General features: G+C 35.5%; 1 protein-coding gene and 1 pseudogene across 2 annotated transcripts in view; both read left to right on the top strand.

Moving 5' to 3' along the window:
* FCHO2 (FCH and mu domain containing endocytic adaptor 2) overlaps nt 1-18,431 on the top strand; it is a 113,776-nt gene that overhangs the window by 16,121 nt on the left and 79,224 nt on the right. For both annotated transcript variants that reach the window (XM_053912740.1, XM_053912732.1), the window contains exons 3-5: nt 12,223-12,297; nt 15,445-15,586; nt 15,675-15,827. In XM_053912740.1, the coding sequence (XP_053768715.1) occupies nt 12,223-12,297; nt 15,445-15,586; nt 15,675-15,827 (370 nt within the window). The remainder of the gene's footprint in view (nt 1-12,222; nt 12,298-15,444; nt 15,587-15,674; nt 15,828-18,431) is intronic.
* On the top strand, nt 15,844-17,754 carry LOC112321164 (Golgi SNAP receptor complex member 1 pseudogene; annotated as a pseudogene).

The raw sequence follows: 18,431 nt of genomic DNA, 5'->3' as shown, positions 1-18,431 counted from the left end.
TGAACTTTTTGGCCAACCCAGTACTTTGAAGCAGGGGTCCCCAACCCCCACTCTGTGGACCTGTATCTGTCTGTGGCCTGTTAGGAACCAGGCCACACAGCAGGAGGTGAGCTTGAGTGTAGTGTGCTTAAGTCACCCCGAAGCCATCCCCCTCCCATCCCTGGTCCATGGAAAAATTACCTTCCGTGAAACTGGTGTCTGGTGTCAAAAGGTTGGGGACCACTACTTTAAAGTAGTGATTATCTGTGATCTACACACAGAGGGCTAAATAGTGGATCCAAGTGGCATTTGTTAAACTGGTTTATACATCACTGCTTGAAAATATTATATACATATTTTTCATTGAATATGATAGCAAGATGATACAATAGAAATATTGAGGAACTTTGAAGGATAAAATATTACCGTTTCTTTAAATAAACATGTCAGTAAACAACATACTAAAATAACTTGAAAAGACTACATTTTTGAACTTACAGTTATGTATTATAACTTTTATTTTAAAAGTTTCTAAGTATATATTTTAAATTCTGCAAATTTACAAGATGTGATTGTCTTTAAGACTTTATAATGTAATAGTTAATGTAGAAATGATTAAAGCTGTTTTGTGGTGCACCCCACTTGGTAATTTTTAAATGAAAACTTTTAAAACCTCTACCTTGATAATATAGTGATATTTTGCCTTTAGATACAATACTTCATTCATTTATTCTTTCAACAGTATATATACAGTGTCTGCTATGTGCCAGGTACTTTTCTAGATTCTGGGAATATAGTGGTAAAGATACAAGCTCTGTCTACTTAGAGTTAACTGACTGGTAGGAATTGGAGAACTAACTTTTTCATGTAACACCAATCTTCTTATGGCTTCCACCACTCTACAGGAGTTAAGAGGGCGTTGAAAAGCTCTAAGTACTGTGGATAAAGCTACCCCTCTCTGGCTTCTGTGCCATCATTGACAGGTGTCAAGGAGAGGCTCCAAACTCTGCATCTCTGGAATGTCCCTAGCCTGCATTCTTCCCCAACACTTGCATCACTACCATAACTAACCACCGTGAGACCATCAAGGACTTGTTATTATGCCATTTAGCCCTGCTTATGTCAGTCATTATAAGAAGTCCAGGACTCTTGGGCCATCTCTTTGCCTAGAATCTAACCCTTTATGATTCTATAAGCAGTGAGACAATCTATCCTTCCACTTCCCCTTTCCTGCTTCATTTTTTTTAATAAAAACTTATCTGATAAAAACAATATTTATTTATTTGTCTGTCTTAGAATATAAACCTCATGAGAGCAGGGATTTTTTGGTCATTTTTGCTTGTTCTATTTCCTACACTTGGGAGAATGGTTGCCCGTTTAGTAGGCCCTCAGTAAAGATTTTTTAGAAAATCATTTTTATTTTTCTATTATAGTTGACATAGATTATTAAATTAGTTTCAGGTGTACACCAGTGATCAGACATTACATAACGTACTAAACGATCATCCTGATAAGTCTTGTACCCATCTAACACCATACATAGTTATTAGAATATTAATGACTATTGTCTATGCTATATTTTACATCCTCATGACTATTCTGTAATAACTCATTCCCCCAAACTCCCTCCCATCTGGCAATCATCAAAATGTTCTCTGTATCTGTGAGTTTGTTTCTGTTCTGCTTGTTCATTTATTTGTGTTTTTAGATTCAGTTGTTGATAGATATGTATTTATTGCCATTTTGTTGTTCATATTTTTATATATTTTTTCTTCTTCTTAAAGAAGACCCTGTAACATTTCATATAATACTGGTCTGGTGGTCATGAACTTTTTTTTTTGTCTAGGAAGCTCTTTGTCCGTTGATTCTGAATGACAGTTTTGCTGGGTAGAGTAATCTGGGTTGTAGGTCCTTGCTTTTCATCACTTTGAATACTTCTTGTCAATCTCTTCTGGCCTACAAAGTTTCAGTTGAGAAATCAGCTCCCTTACAGATAACTAACTGCTTTTGTCTTGCTGCTATTAAGATTCTCTCTTTGTCTTTAACCTTCTACATTTTAATTATGATGCATCTTGGTTTGGGCTGTTTTGGGTTCATCTTGTTTGGGACTCTGCCCTTCCTGGACTTTTATGTCTATTTCTTTCACCGAGTTAGGGAAGTTTTCTGTCATTTTTTTCAAATAGGTTTTCAATTTCTTGCTTGCTTCTTCACATACCCACATGATGTGAATGTTGGTACAGTTAAAGTTGTTCCAGAGGCTCCTTACACTATACTCATTTTTTGGACTCTTTTTTTCTTTTTGCTGTTCTGGTTGTTTTTGCTTCTTTATATTCCAAAATGCTGATTTGATTCTAGGCTTCTTCTCCTCTACTGTTGATTCTGCACAAATTATTCCTCATTTCAGTTAGTGTATTCTTCGTTTCTGACTGGTCCTTTTTTATGCTGTTGAAACTCACTAACTTCACTGAGCATCCTTATAACCATTGTTTTGGACTCTGCATCTAGTAGATTGTTTGTCTCTATTTAATTAGTTCTTTTCATGGAGTTTTGATCTCTTCTTTCATTTGAGCCATGTGTCTTTGTCTCCTCAGTTTGTCAGCCTCCATGTGTGTGTTTCTATGTATTAGGTAGAGCTTGCTACTCTGTCTCCCAGGGTTGGTTAGAATGGCCTAATGTAGTAGGTGTTCAGTAGGGTGCAGTGGCACAGCCTTTCTGATTACTCAAGCAGGGCACTTGAGTTGCGCCTCCTGTGTGGGCTGTGTATACCCTCTTCTTGCAGATGAGCCTTGGTTGCTGTTGGCACCTCATTGGGAGGGATTTACCTCCAGGTTGATCAGTTGCAGGACTAGCTTTGACTACCAACCACTGACCTTCAGCCACCATAGAGGATCAGCTGTGCAGGGGCCCACCCCACAGAGTGGGACTTACTTCAGCAGGGGACTGGTGCCCGCTGAGTTTGCCCCTTGAGTGTGTTGCTTGTGGAGGTGGTTGGGTGGTGATGCTTCTAATGGTCTGAAGCTGTCCACTGGGTACACTGGCTCTGGGGCCTCCCAGAAGGTGCAGACCAAGGTCAGCTACTGCCTATATTCTGCTCAGGGCCATCCGGTATGAGCTACAAAATAATCTGCAGATAGTTACTACATGTGCTGGCCTTGGAGATGCCCAGCAAGGCCAAGCTGTGAACCAAGGCTGACTGTTGCTGGTGCCACAGTGGGGGCCACTTAGTGAGAGGTATAGGGCACACTAAGGTCAGATACTGCTTGTTGCGAGATTGTAGGGAAATCTGAAGCATGAGCCGAGATAGGCCATTTGTATGGAAAAGCTACTGGAAACAGCTTGGTGGGCCTGAAAGTTGAGTGGGACAGGGCCTTAGGGAATCACCAGGGCCTGAAAAACTGTGTGAGCCAGGTTGATGTGGTACCCAGCATCAAAGGAACATTGGCCTCTAAGAGAAAGCAGCCCCCTAGTTTTTGCCCTGATGCCAGACAATTCATTTCATTCCCATATGTCACTGGTCCTTTTTAAGCTGCTGCCCTGTTGCTGGAGCTTAGAGGGAGTCCGAGAAGTCCATGCATGGGCCTTTAAGAGGAACTGCTTGGGACTTCAAAAGCCCTGGGTCTTCCTGAGCCTCAGCCCCTGCTGGTTTTACAGCCAGAAATTACGGGGATTTTTCTTCCTGGCACTGGAACTCTGAGCTAGGAGGCCTGGTGTGGGGCTGGGACCCCTAGATCCTCAGGAGACCTTTGAAGCCAAGATACCTTTCCCAATTTTTATCTGCCACATGTGGGTGTGGGACCCTCGGTGTCTTGGCCTCTCCTACTAGTCTCTATGTGGCTTCTTCTTTAAGTCCCTAGTTGTATGACTTTTAAATCAGCCAGATTACAGGTGGTTCTGAAGGATGGTTTTTCTGTAGCTGCAGTTTTGATGTGGCTGTGGGAGGAGGTGAGTACTGTGTTTACCTATGTTGCCATCTTGACTGGAAGTTTGGTGAAGATTTTTTTTGATAGAATGAATCTCTAACTTCCATTATTCTAACCCTATCTATTATTGTCACCTGGACTTTAGCAATAGCACCTAACTGGTCTGTCTACATTCATTCTTGTTCTTCTGAAGTTTATTTTTTTACACTTTAATTGGAGTGCATTTTAAAAGCTACAGATCAGTTTGTTACTTCTGTTTAAGCCATTTCAAAGGTTTCCCATTGCTCTATGGTAGGCCTGCATAGTCTGACCTAAAACTACCTTTCAAACTTTAGGTCACACCAGACTTTCTCTACTTTTCTCTCCAGAGCCATTGGCCATATTGACAGGCTTCTAGTCCAGGCTTTGTACATGCTTATTCCTGTCTCCACTTTGTTAATTCCTGTTTATCCTTTAGAACTCAGCAATGTAGTCACTTTTTTAGGAATATTTTTCCTAGTGTCTTTGACTAAATCTGAAAAACTTACTTGGTTCTCTCTCAACTTCTATAGCTCTTTTTAGTATTTATAACATTTTGTAATTACTCATTTTTGTTATATTTTTTTGTTCCCCTATAAGGGACAAAACATTACAATATTCTGTTGTGTCACAGTGCTTAGCATGGAACCTGACACAACTAGATCCTCCTGTTTTTTGGAAAGAGTGAATGGGAAAGAAAGCAAGAAAAGGTAGACACATAAACTTATACTCTGCACTAGGGATTTTGCATACATTATCTCATTTAACTATCAAAACGGTAAGTCTCATTTTACAGATAAGAAATTGGGGACCCAAAAAGGTAATTTCCTCAGTCATTCAGACTTCTTCCTCCCTCCTTTCTCCATTATACTAGCTTTATTGAGGCATAACTGACACACAAAATACTGACATTTTTAAAATATATAATGGGATACATTTGGACATAGGCTTATACTCATGAAACCATCACCATAATTAAGACTTTTCATCATCCTTTTTGTAATCCATTCCTCCTGTCCCTTCCTGCCATCCCTAAGCAAACACTCATTTTATTTTATTTTTAACCTCTTATTTGCTTCTGAACTTAGGTTAGTTTGAATTTTCAATATAAATTGAATCATGCAGGATGTACTCTGTTGTGTGGTATTTTCAGTATAATTATTTTGAGATTGATCTGCATTGTTGTATGTGTTAATAATTCATTCCATTTTGCTGTGGAGTAGTATTCCATTTATGGATATCCCACAGTTGTCTATTCATCTGTCAAAGGAAGTTGTACCTATTTTTTTAAACTTTGCATTAAGTATATCAGTTTAATCATATATAAGTATTCGTTGTCCGAGTCTTACTTCATAGCACTGTTTGTGAGATTTGTTTGTATTGAGTTTCATGTAATTCATTTACCAAACTATTTATTAAATTGCATAAACATAGCAAAGTGTATTTATCCATTACTGTTTACAGTTTTAGAATTTGAGTTGTTCCCAGTTTTTTGCTGTTGCAGTAATACTGCTTTCAATATTCTTGCACATTTGCCGTGGTGCACATATATTCATTTATATTTATATTAGGTGTATAGCCTTGAGTAAAATTGCCAGGTCATCGAGTATGTATCTGCTCAACTCTAGTAGATAATGTCAAAGAATTTCCCATGGTGGTTGAACTAGTTTATACTACCAGCAGTCTTGTTTGAGAGTTTCAGTTGCTCCATGTCCTCATCAACACTTGGCATTGGTAGTCTTTAAATTTGAGTCATTCTGATAAGTAGTAATATCTATTGTGGTTTTAATGTGTATTTCCATGATGAATGATGAAGTTGAGGATCTTTTCACATGTTTTTTGGCCATTTGCATTTTCTCTTTTATGAAGTACCTGTTGATGTCTTGCCTATGTTTCTGTCCTGCCCCTTCCTTAAAAAAATAAATTGAAAGAATTCTATATATATTTTGGGTAAAACCACTTTGTCATTTATGTGTTACAAATTTATATAAACTCACTTACTTTAAAATATATTGATTTTGTTTTCAGCAGCCTGGCAATTATTGCTTATTCTGATAGTTTGTAGATTCCTTTGGATTTTCTTTGTGTGTAATTGTCTTGTGCAAATGAGTTTTATCTCTTCCTTTCCAAGCCTTATAGCTTTTATTTCTTTTTCTTGAATTACTGTGTTGCCTAATAACATCTCCAGTGTAATGCTAGTAGAAATGGGGATTGCAGGCATTCTTGCCTTGTTCCCACTCTCACATTTCACTCTTAAACGTGATATATTCTATTTTTTCTAGTACTTATCAAATTATGGAATTACTTTTTACATAGTATTTTGATAAGGTTTAGGTTTTCTTTTTAAATCCTGTATGGATGCCAGATTTTGTCAAATAGTTTTCTGGTATATATTGAGGTATGTTTTTTACTTTTCTTTTTTTTCTCCCCTTCTTAATCTGAATTACATTGAGTTTTTTAAAAAAGATTTTATTTATTTATATTTATAGTGAGGGAAAAGGAAGAGAGAAGGAGAGGGAGAGAAACATTGATGATAAGAGAGAAACATCAATTGGTTACCTCTTGAATACACCCAACCTGGGACTAAACCTGCAACCCAGGCATGTGCCCTGACTGGGAATCAAACTGATGACCTTTCACTTTGCAGAATGATGCCCAACCAACTGAACCACACCAGTTAGGGCTGAATTACACTGAATTTTGAATGTTAAAGTACCTTGCCATTCCTAGTAAAAACCTAACTTGGTGGGATATATTATCCTTTTATATACTAGAGAATCAGTTTGCTGCTATTGTGTTTAGGATTTTTGCATGTATATATGTGAGATTGGCCTGAACATTTCCTTTCTCTGAATGTCTTCATTAGGTTTTGGTTTCAAAGTTCGTTGATCTCATAAAATGAATTGGGAGCTATCCCCTATTTTTGTATTTTTCTGGAAAAATTTGTGAAAGAGTATAGTTTCTCCCTTGTGTTTCATAGAATATGTTGGTAAAACCATCTGTGCTTATAATCGTAGGAAGGTGTTAAATTACATATTTAAGTTCTTTAATAGTTATAAGACTGTTCAGCTATTCCAGTTCTTCTGTGAGAATGTAAGATACATTTTAAATGAATTTTTTCATTTCATCTAAATTTTCAAATTTATTGGCAAAAAGTTAGTATCTTTTAATGAACTTTTTAAATGTCTACAAGATCTATATGGATGTCCCACTTTTCATTCCTAATATTGGTTATTTGTGCCTTCTGTCTTTTTTTCATGGTCAGTCTCATTTAGCATTTGTTGATTTTAATAGTTTTTATAAACAACCAACTATTGGATTTGGTTGTTGGTTTTTTGTTTTTTACTTTTTAAAATTTTTATTAAATTCATTGGGCTCACATTGGTTCATAGGTATTTATTGAGTCTCTCTCTTTGTATTATATATTTATTTTTTATTTCATCAACTTCTATTCCTTATTTCCTTTGACTTTCTGTGTGTTCAGTTTGCTGCTATTTTTCTAAATTTTGGGATGGATGCTTAAATGAATGATTCTCAACCCTTTTTCTTTTCCGATATACTTATTTAAGTCTATAATTTTCCCTTGAGCATTGTTTTTGTTGCACCCCCTAATTTTGAGTTAGGATTTTTATTATAATGAGTTTTAATATGAGTATATTTTGTTGCATTTTGCTTTCTTCCTTGCCTTGTTGGTAATTTAGAAGTGTATTTCTTAATTTCCAAATGTGTTAATTTTTAAAAGCGTATTTTTGCCAATGATTACAAGCTTAATTGCATTGTGATTGGAGGACATAATCTGTATGGTTTCAGTGTTTTGAAATTTGTTGACAGTTTATGGATTAGAAAAGAGTCAATTTTGGTAAATATCTGCATGTACCTGAAAAACTGTATTTTATATTTTTTAGATATAGGGTTCTATATGTATTTATTATGGTAAGTTTCTGAATTCCGTTGTTCATTTCTTATATATCCTCACTGTTTTTCTTTTTTTTTTTTTGATCCTGCTTATTTTATCAGTTCCAGAGAGAGTTGTATTGAAAATCATTTTGATTCTGATTTTTGTTTATTCATGTAGTTCTGTCAGTTTTTACTTTAAATGTATAGTTGAGGTCATGTTATTAAGTGGATGTAAATTTAGAACTATTACATCTTTGCTGGGTATAGAATTTTGGTTGGTAGATTTTAAAAAACCACTTTTTTTAGAGCACTTTTATGTTTGCACCAAAATTGAGAGGAAGATACAGAGATTTTCTGTATGCCCCCACCCCCATGCATGCATAGCCTCCTCCATTGTCAGCATCACAACCAGAATGGTATTTTTTTAACCAAGGATGAACCTTTAGTGACATGTTGTAATTACAAAAAGACCGGAGTTTCCCTTGGGGTTCACTCTTAGTATTGTGTATTCTACCGGTTGGACAAATGTGTAATGACATGTATCTGTCACTATAATGTCATGCAGAGTATTTTGACTGCCCTAAGAATCCTCCGTGCTCTATTTATTGTTTCCATAGTTTTGCCTTTTCCAGAATATCATATAGTTGGAATCATACAGTATGTAATGGCCTTTTTAGATTGGTTTCTTTTACTTAGTAATATGTATGTAAGGTTCTTCCATGTCTTTTCTGGCTCATAGCTCATTTTGTGTGAATTTACCACAGTTTTATTTATCCATTCACCTAATGAAGGACATCTTGGTTGTTTCTAAGTTTTGACAGTTGTGGATAAAGCTGCTGTAAACACCCATGTATAGGTTATTGTGTGGACATAAGTTTTCAGCTCCTTTGGGTAGATACCAAGGAACACAACTGCTTGGGGTAAGTGTATGTGTAGTATTGTAAGAAACTGCCAAACTGCCTTCCAAAGTGGCTGTATCATTTTGAATGCCCGCCAGTAATGAATGAGAGTTCTTTTTGTTCCATATCCTTGCCAGTATTTGGTGTTGTCAGGGTTTCAAACTTTAGCTATTTTAATAAGTATGTAGTGGTATCTTGTTATTTTAATTCGCATTTTCCTGATGACATATGATGTGGAACAACTTTTCGTATGCTTCTTTGCCATCTATATATATCTTTTTTGGAGAAGTGTCTGTTAAGGTCTTTGGTTCATTTTTTTAAATTAGTCTGTTTAAAATGTTTTTATTTTTTAACTTTATTTTTATTGTTGACACTATTACAGATGTCCCCTTCCCCTTTCCCCCTTTGTCTACCTCCACTCAGCTCTGGCCCCCTCTCCCTCTGGTCATCACTACACTGTTGTGTGTGTCTATGGGTCATGCATATATATTCTTTAGCTCTGATCCCTTCACGTTCTTTCATCCTGTCACCCCATCTCTCCTCCCCCAACATCTGTCAGTGTGTTCCATGTGTCCATACCTCCGTTTCTATTTTGTTCGTCAAGTTCATTTTGTTTATTAGATTCCACATATAAGTGAAATCATACAGTATTTGTCTTTCCCTGTTTGACTGGCTTAATAATTGCACTTAGCATAATAATTTCCAGGTCCACTCATGCTGTCGCAAAAGGTAAGATTTCCTTCTTTGGACAGGGGAGTGTTAGGCTGTTTTCTTACTGTTGAGTTTTAAGAGTTCTTTGTATATTTGGGATAACAGTTCTTTTTCCAGGTGTGTCTTTTGCAAATAGCTTCTCTCAGTCACTGACTTGTCTTCTCATTTTCTTTCATAGAGTAGAAATTTACATTTTAATGAAGTTCAGCTTAAGAATGATTTTTTTTTCATGGGTTGGGTCTTTGGCGTTGTATCTAAAAAGACATAACTATACCCAACGTCAGCTAGGTTTTCTCCTGTGTTATTTTCTAAGAGGTTTACAGTTTTGCAGTTTGCTTTATTATCTTTGATTTTCAGCAGTTTTACTATGGTATGACCAGGTGTAGATGTCTTGTTATTTATCCTCTTAAGGTTTGTTGGGCTACTTGGATCTCTAGTTTGATATCTTTTGTCAATTTTGGGAAATACTCCATTTTTATCTCTGTAGATAGTTTTTCTGACCCACTGTTTTCTTTTTACATATTTGTTAGAATTTTTTGCTTTGTCCTTAGTCCTTTATTTTTCTTCTGTTTTCCATGCTTGGTCTCTCTGAGCTTTATTCCAGGAGATTCTTCTCACCTCTCTTCCACTTTACTGATTCTCACTGCAGTGTATTCAGTCTGCTGGTAAACCTCATCCGTTGAGATAGTAACTTCTGTATTTTTCAGATATAGAATTTGTACTTTTTTCAAATTTCTTGTGTTATCCTCCACTTACAAAAAATGACTTCTAGTTCTCTTAAGAAATTCTTGATTTTCAAGAAGAAGAATCAAGAAGACCACCTGCCATCTCTTGAACATAATACATAAACTCGTAAGGTCTAGGTTTATAATCTCAGCTTTTGGAACATTGCTAATTTGTTCCTGTTGGTTTTTGTTCATCATGTCTTGCCTGCTCATGTGCCTGGTGGCTATATGAATGTGTGTAAGGCATCCACATAGAATCCAGTGTCAGGATTTGAAGAGATGGGTTGCAGTCCCTTTGAGGGTTGCCTGTTTATTGTTCATCCTGACTCTTGGAGTCTCAACTTTAAAGGGCATGGAATTTCCCATGGTTCCAAAAACCTTTGGCAGGTCTAAATCTATAATTTTGTCTCCCTAACTCTGCAAGGCTGTGAAAAGCTCTGCTCCACTTCTCAGTCTTAGCTGCCTCTTCTCGATGCCCCCGAGGGAAAAGCTGCCCTACATATCTGACTCACTTCTCTGGATATTCTTCTCTGGGATCTTGGCCTACTGATTCTTAACTGCCTCTTTAGTTCTCAGATGCCTTTTAGTAACACACCCCTCTCCCCCCATGTTTTTCTAGTTTTCCTCATTGGGAGGTTTTTCTGTCAGATCACTGTTACTAGAAATTGAACCACTTTTTTTGTTGCCATTAAAACTTTATACATTGAGATACTAATATTTCTGTATTAACTTTTTAGATTATCCAAGTACAAACTTTGTAATGTAGCATATTAAAAAGACAAAAAAATTTAAAGGAACAAAAAAAAGTCACAATGCCAGCAGTGAGTGGCATATCCTCTTAATGGTTCCTTTTTGTTAGAGAGTGGGTTATAAATACAGGGTAGGGGAGAATTTGGAGATAGCTTAGTTTAGATGATCTGAGTTGGAGGTGATAAGATATCTACTAAGTAGAGTTGTGCTTGAGGCATTTAGATATTAAACAGATAAATCAAGAGCAGAGTGGAAATCCAGATTTGGACATTAAAAGTAGTAAGTTTGTTGAACCTATCAATAAATGGAAGGGCATTGGTGGTTGTGGACTGTTCCACTGCTAAGGGTAGCACAGATTGAGAAGTGACAGGGTAATGAAGGAGAGGTAAGATAGAACTTAAGTTTTATAGTGTGAAGAAGGCCAGGTAGCCTCATATTTTGTATGTTATGTGTTTATAGGAAAACTTTTTTATCCTATACTTAAAGATTTTGGTTATTTCTTTTAAAGCCTGAAATCCTATAAGGTAAATAGTAGTTATATAAGAAACAGTATTCTAGTGTGAAATATTTATTATTATTTTAGATCTAATCGCAAACTAGATTAAGCCCTGAAGTTCAGGATTTCAGACTTGCTAATATTTCCTATTTAGTATTATACAAAAGACTATTATCAGTCTCTTTAAATGTGTATAATAATGAAATCGCAGTGTTGAAGAACAATCAAACTATATTATATATACTAAGTTAAAAATAAATGACTTTTGCCCTGAGCAGTGTGGCTCAGTTGATTGAGTGCCAGGGCCTGCAAACCAAAGTGTTGCGGGTTTGATTCCCAGTCAGGGCACATGCCTGGGCTGTAGGCCAGGTCGCCAGTACAGGGTGTATGAGAGGTGGCCACACATTGCTGTTTCTCTCCCTCTCTCTCTCTCTTTCCCTCTCTAAAAATAAATAAATAAAATCCTTAAAAAAAATGACTTTTCACTGAATCAGTTTATAGAGAGAGCGAGAATACAAGAAACAGCACTCTTGTGTTTTCTGTTTAAATAATCTTTGGTACTAAAGATAAAAAGAGTGGTGACTTCATTTAAGTTTTTTTTGTGATACAAATTATTTTAGTTCTATACCAGACTAGTTCTTTAAGTAGATGTGCACAAAGGACATCTAAAGATAGGCCAGAAATTCATGACCAACATACCTACCTATTTTTAACGTGTAATTGGAGTTATCTTTTTGTTTCCACAGTTTTAACTGTATTTTCATAACTTTGCTATGTGTTTGGTTATTAAACAAGAGATATTATAACATGGAAATTTTATTTAACAGAGCTACAATAGAAGAGGCATACTCCAGGTCAATGACAAAACTAGCAAAATCTGCAAGCAATTATTCACAACTTGGGTGAGTTAATTTCTATGGTGAACTCTTTTTCAATGTTGATTTAGGCAAAGTTCTTCAGAATATTAGGTTTTATTGAGGATATAGTAATTCATAAATGTAAAATATATAATAATGTACTTATTTAAAATGTATCTGTGACTATATTCTTGACTTGGTTGAAAATGTAATTGAACTTGCTGAATTACTTAATGCAGTAAGAGCACGTAAAACTTAATTTTTTCCCCTTTATTAAACAACATAGTCATTCAGTAGTGTAATTTGGAGATTATAAATATTCTGTGTAATGCATGTTATTTTAATTTTCTGTAGGTTAATTTAAATACTGCAGAATAATTATCTTTAAAAACTCAAACTATGGAAATGTTAAAATGCACTTAAAATGTCTCATGATTTTTATGGACTATCATTAAATCTTTTTAGGAATTTGTGTTGAAGAAATGCACTCTTCAGAAAATAAATACTAACAAGAATAATATATTTAAAGTGAGATTTGCTTGTAGCCATAACAACTCTGGGAAGAATAATTATATAATTTGAACCATAACAACTAAGGAAGGAATACTTAATCTGATTTAATTATCTAAAATTTGGGGAGAAGTTACATTTTAGCTTAGATGCGAAAATAATTTGTCTAACACATAAAGATTTTTATAGTGATATTTAGTAAAAGATCCCTCTTCTTAGGGGTTTCTGATGAATCTCTGAATCCCCTGAAATTTTATGTAAGATTTTGTGTATGTATTATTAACTCATTTCTGATAAAGAGGGTCTGTCTATACCAGCTATCAGATTGACATGGTTTTGTGATTCAAAAAACTGTTTAAGAATGACTTTATGAAAGTATTCTCTAGTGTCGTTGAGTGAGTTTAAATAAAAGTCTTTCTGCTTTGTGGTCTGGATAAAGAGGAATGGACTTCAGTTCATTCACAGGGTAGTGACACTGCCCATTATGTAAGTGCTGACAGCGACAGCTAACAGAACCTTTTGTAACCAGGTACACTGGCTGGGAAGGTTGGGGAGCTATCACCTTTTTCTGATGAGGAAAGCAGGGACTGGTATTTAGTTACTTTTGTTTCTGTCCTCCCAGTCATCCTCCAGTTTTTTCCCCTCTACTCTCTCAATATGACTTCATTATTCCTTTTTCCATCTCTCGCTTCACTTTTCTGGTACCCTTCTATTTCTGGACCCTCCATTTAAACATGCCTCTTCTAAAACATAATTTCTTCTTTATTAACCACAGTGGAAGGGTCAAAAAGTAACTAGAAAAAAGATTTTATTTATTTATTTTTAGAGAGAGGTGAAGGGAAGGAGAAAGAGAGGAAGAAAAACATCGATGTGTGAGAGAAACATCAATCAGTTGCCTCTCACAAGGCCAGCAACCCAGGCATGTGCCCTGACCAGGGATCCAACCAGTGACCTTTTCTGCTTTGCGGGATGATACCCAACCAGCTGAGCTGCACCAATCACAGCTGGCTATGGTGTATTGTAGGAAATTCTAACCTATTCTTAATCACCAAATGGGAGATAGAAAAAACACAAATTGACTTTAGCTGTGTTTCCTGATAGTAAAGTTGCTGACCGCATTTCTGTCTTTGGAATGTGTGCTTTTCATAAATAATAGGGGATTTTTATTTTTTTGTGTTAATGTCATCTCAAGATCACAAAGATTTTAAATATTAATGGTTTTTGTTTACTGCTGCATATTTAGGCAAGAATTTGAATTTTATCTTTCTGTATTGCATTTAAATATATTTTGGTTTTGTCTGTTTTTCATAATCAACATGTATTTATTATACATACATGTTATTACTTACTATAAAAAAGTTGTATGTATCAAACTTTTGTAAATGAACTGACATTTGAAATTCCTTAAAGAAACCTATATTTAAAGAAATTTTATGTTGAATTGCTTTTCACTGTAAAGAATCCTTTGGTAAAGTAAAGGGATTCTCCTGTCTTATCTGCTTTGTGAAGTTTAGACTATCATGTATCAGGTTTACATGAAGTGAGGCACAAGTCTGTACATCACTTAGTGCTGGAGCAAGTGGATACATTTTAGGTGTCCTTTTTCTTTGAAAAGTTTCCATCTAACTGTGTGCCAGATTTAGTGCTGATGAGAGATTTTAAAGTCTGAAATGAGATCTAATCAGAACAATCCTAAGTATTTTAAAAATCCTCTTTTGAATTTATTTACTATTGCTTAAATGAGCATTGTTAGCTTTCCTACTGGGTAGGAAATGCAATAATTGGCATAGAATACATATTAGGATAAGTAATATCTCTATCCTTTTGACCTAGTGATTATTGCTGCTATTTGTTTTGTTTTCTGTTAGAAGTTTTGTCATAGAACAAAGCAAGTGCTGTTGAAAATATTTTAGGAAGTACCTGAGGAAAGCATTGGATAAAATTATTCTTAGATTGTTCTCTATTGACCAAATTAGTTTAAATTAATCATTGGCATCCTAAGTACTATCTAAAGCTATTATAACATAACAAGTAATTCTTGGAAGTACTTGAACCTGCTCAAAATATTAAATTCTCAATATTGAGAAAAGGTGGTGGGAAAGTGTGTCATGCCCTCTATTCTGTGTAGTAGAAAGGGGATTCTCTTAGTGTTTGTTGAAGTACTCAGATAGATAAAATTGTAATTCCTCCAGGGGTTTAGATAACAGTTTTAAAATTATTCTGTATAATTATTAAGGATAAAGGCACTAAAAAAGTCATGTGCAAGTTTTAACTTTTACACGTTTAACTTTAAAGAAACTTTTTTTTATTGATGAAGCATTTTGAATGGACATAGTGATTAGAAATGCTTCTGATACAAGTCTGAATAGCCAAATCAACTCAGAAAATAATATTCCTTTTTCCATCTCTCGCTTCAAGCGATTAAGTGAAGGCCACGGCCAGACATGTGATAAGTAGTTAACCTATTTCTGTATATCTGAGGTCCAGAAATGTTTTATTTAATTAGCCAAGGATTTAAGAAATAAGATCAGTCTATTAGTCATTTAATTCTTAATTTATTTTAATTTCATCTTTTGCCTAATTGAAATGGCTGAATATGACATTATTAATTCCACTGGTTCTATTTTGGAGCCTTAAACTTTTTTTTATAAGTAAATTATTTTCATGTTTTCTTTCCCTCAGAACATTTGCACCAGTATGGGATGTGTTCAAAACATCTACAGAGAAATTAGCTAATTGTCACTTGGATCTTGTTAGAAAATTACAAGAATTAATAAAGGAAGTTCAGAAGTATGGAGAAGAACAAGTAAAGTCTCATAAAAAGGTATCACTTTTTCTTGTTAGATTGATTGGTCAAATATTGAGCGTCTTATAGTTTCATCGTTTTTGATGAATCATTTCATACCAAACAGACTAAAGAAGAAGTTGCAGGAACTCTGGAAGCTGTTCAAACCATTCAGAGCATAACTCAGGCCCTCCAGAAATCCAAGGAAAATTACAATGCCAAGTGTGTAGAACAAGAACGTTTGAAAAAGGAAGGAGCTACACAAAGAGAAATAGAAAAGGTAATTATAATAAAAAATAATTCCTCTATGGTTTCAAAGCACTGTTGAATACAAGAGTGCATTCAATCTTCAAACACTCATGAATGATCTCATATTTGAGATTACACTATACCTCTTGAGTGTTAGTGACATACCTAAGTGAAACAGAAGTAGGTTTGTAAAATATGTTGTGTATGGTAAATAAATTAGCATATACATAAATAGGAATGATTTCTTTTTTTCAGTGACACATTAGAGGATATATTTATAATGTAATTGATGAGATACTGCTTGGAATAAGATTTAATAATGAGGTAAAAATATTTTGAAGCAAGACTTTGGTGTATTTACAAAGGCATAGATAGTTGAAGATACGCTTTAAATACAGGTTGTGGTCAATTTACTGCTGACTTTGAGCACATTCATGTAGTACTGTGGTCAACCACAACCCTTTCCCCACTTGTGTTTTAATTGAAAGTAGGTTTTTCCCCCCTTTCAAAACAGCTTAACCACTCATTTATTTGATGTGGTATAGTTTCTGTTAGGAATGAGCTGTAGGGAGTGATAATTTTGAAAACTTTGTAAAGTATTTGAAATATCCAATAAAAAAGAAAAACCAAATTGTAACCATATTACAATGTCATAATTATAAAAGTGTGCATGCATGGGCAGAAACTAGAAGAGAACATAGAAAAATCAAAACAGTTGATGGAATTTGGTGTAATATATTTCCTTTAATGTTTGTGCAATAAATAAAAATTGGGAGAGGGAGAGAAATGAGGCATCATAAGTTTGCATTTTAAAAGCACACCCTCTTCCAGACATAGCAATTATGAATGAAATATAAAAAGAGAAAACAACAAATAACAAGGTCCAAAAAGAATACTACCTTTTTAAACCAGAAATGGAATAGAAACCTGAAGTGACATGTAGAGGTTGATTATGCAGGCTTGTTGGACTCAAAGTCCTAAGTTAGGCAGTGGATTTTGGCTTCTGTGTGGTAAAGTGGACTGCATATTCCATACTTAAGATATTCGCAAGGACAAACAGTTACTGGGAAGATCTCAGGAAATAGGCTGGACAGCTGGAAAATGAACTTGATCTGAAACTAGTGCTGAGATGGAAGGCACGACAGGTAAAGCTCTGACACAACACCCCCTTTAAATGGATCAAGCCAAGACAGAATGTTTGAAACAATGGCAATTCAGGTTGAACAGCTTTTGGCAAGGCTTATAGGAGGAAGTGAAAAAATGGCAGAATATATCCACAGTGTGGGTGTTCCCTCCTTGAGTGCAGCCCTGATGCATATTTTACAGTGACAGACTTACACTGCAGGACTATACACGTGTATTCTGTAAAACCAAAGCAAACTTTATGGAAATACAGGAAAGGGAGACTCTCATGGGATCAGTACAAAAGAATCTTGAGTTATATAAAAATGAGTCTGGAATAAACAACAGAAGAACTGAACTATTTTTGAAAGAATATGAGCACCTTTGAAACTCAGATTGTCTAGTAGAAGAGGCAATAAGGATTTCTGTGGCAACAAAAGAAAATAAGACTTCACAGAGAGGAATGTTGAAATCTATTCAGGCAAAGTGAACACTGGCCAATCATTTTCCTGCTGTGAACAGCCTGATCTAGTGAATCACCTTTAGGAAGAGGCTAGACTCATTAATCCTGGGTGGGGTGATTGTTGTCTGTTCCATCCAATTGCTGCAGTATGCTTTCCATTGGTGGGACCTGTCTAGGAACTCTTTCATAACTACCTCTTCCAGGCCCTGATCTGGAATAAGGAAAGGAAGGAGAAATGGACTGTTTTTGGTAATGAGCCTAAACAGCAGGATTATTTCAAGACTGATAGTGATGGACTCTTTGACACTGTCAGGTTGAGCTGAAGCCACAGTTTTTCTGTATTTTTTCTAACACACATTTCATCTGTTTTCAGTTTTAAAGCTAAAGGTAGAGAAGGGAAAAGGCTCTTGGGTTGCTGAGTAGGGCTAAAGCTTTATTGGAAGTTGGGGTTTGGAGGATATAATTCTGACTGCGAATCAATCAAGCCAAGGGACAAGTTCATGACTATTTTGGTCATATCCCCAATATTTTTCTGGATAAGTAATTAAAAACTACTTTTATAAGACTGATACTAAACTGGGCCTTGGAGGGCTGGCAGGAAATAACCTGAAAACTGCTAAATCAGAACAGGTGAGCATAAGGAGTAGAGCCTAGCACAATTCTAGGGGTACTGTTTACACTGTATTCTGTGGAGTTGTCCAGCACTATTGATGGAGAGAGAAAGGGGGAAAAAAGAAACCTCCCATTTGAAATGAGCAAACAGCCAAAATTAGAGCACAGCTAAGAAATCTAATACTAAGACACCAATAAATTTAACAATTGGATTGAGAACTCAATCCAGATGAAATTTAAATTTGTAAAACAGATGAACAAAAACATTTGTGTTGAGGTTCAAAGAGGTAAGTCATTATAAACTTACATTAAAGAACATTAAGGCTTCTGGTCAAGATGGAGGCATAGGTAGACATACTTTGCCTCCTTGCACATCTATGGAAAGAATTACAACCAGATCTCAAGAACAAATAACACCCAGAACCATCAGAAAATTGA

This window comes from Desmodus rotundus, chromosome 1 (genome assembly GCF_022682495.2).
Source record: "Desmodus rotundus isolate HL8 chromosome 1, HLdesRot8A.1, whole genome shotgun sequence".
Taxonomy (NCBI): domain Eukaryota; kingdom Metazoa; phylum Chordata; class Mammalia; order Chiroptera; family Phyllostomidae; genus Desmodus; species Desmodus rotundus.
Note: the sequence above shows the minus strand (reverse complement) of the source record. Positions and strands in the feature narration are given on the sequence as shown.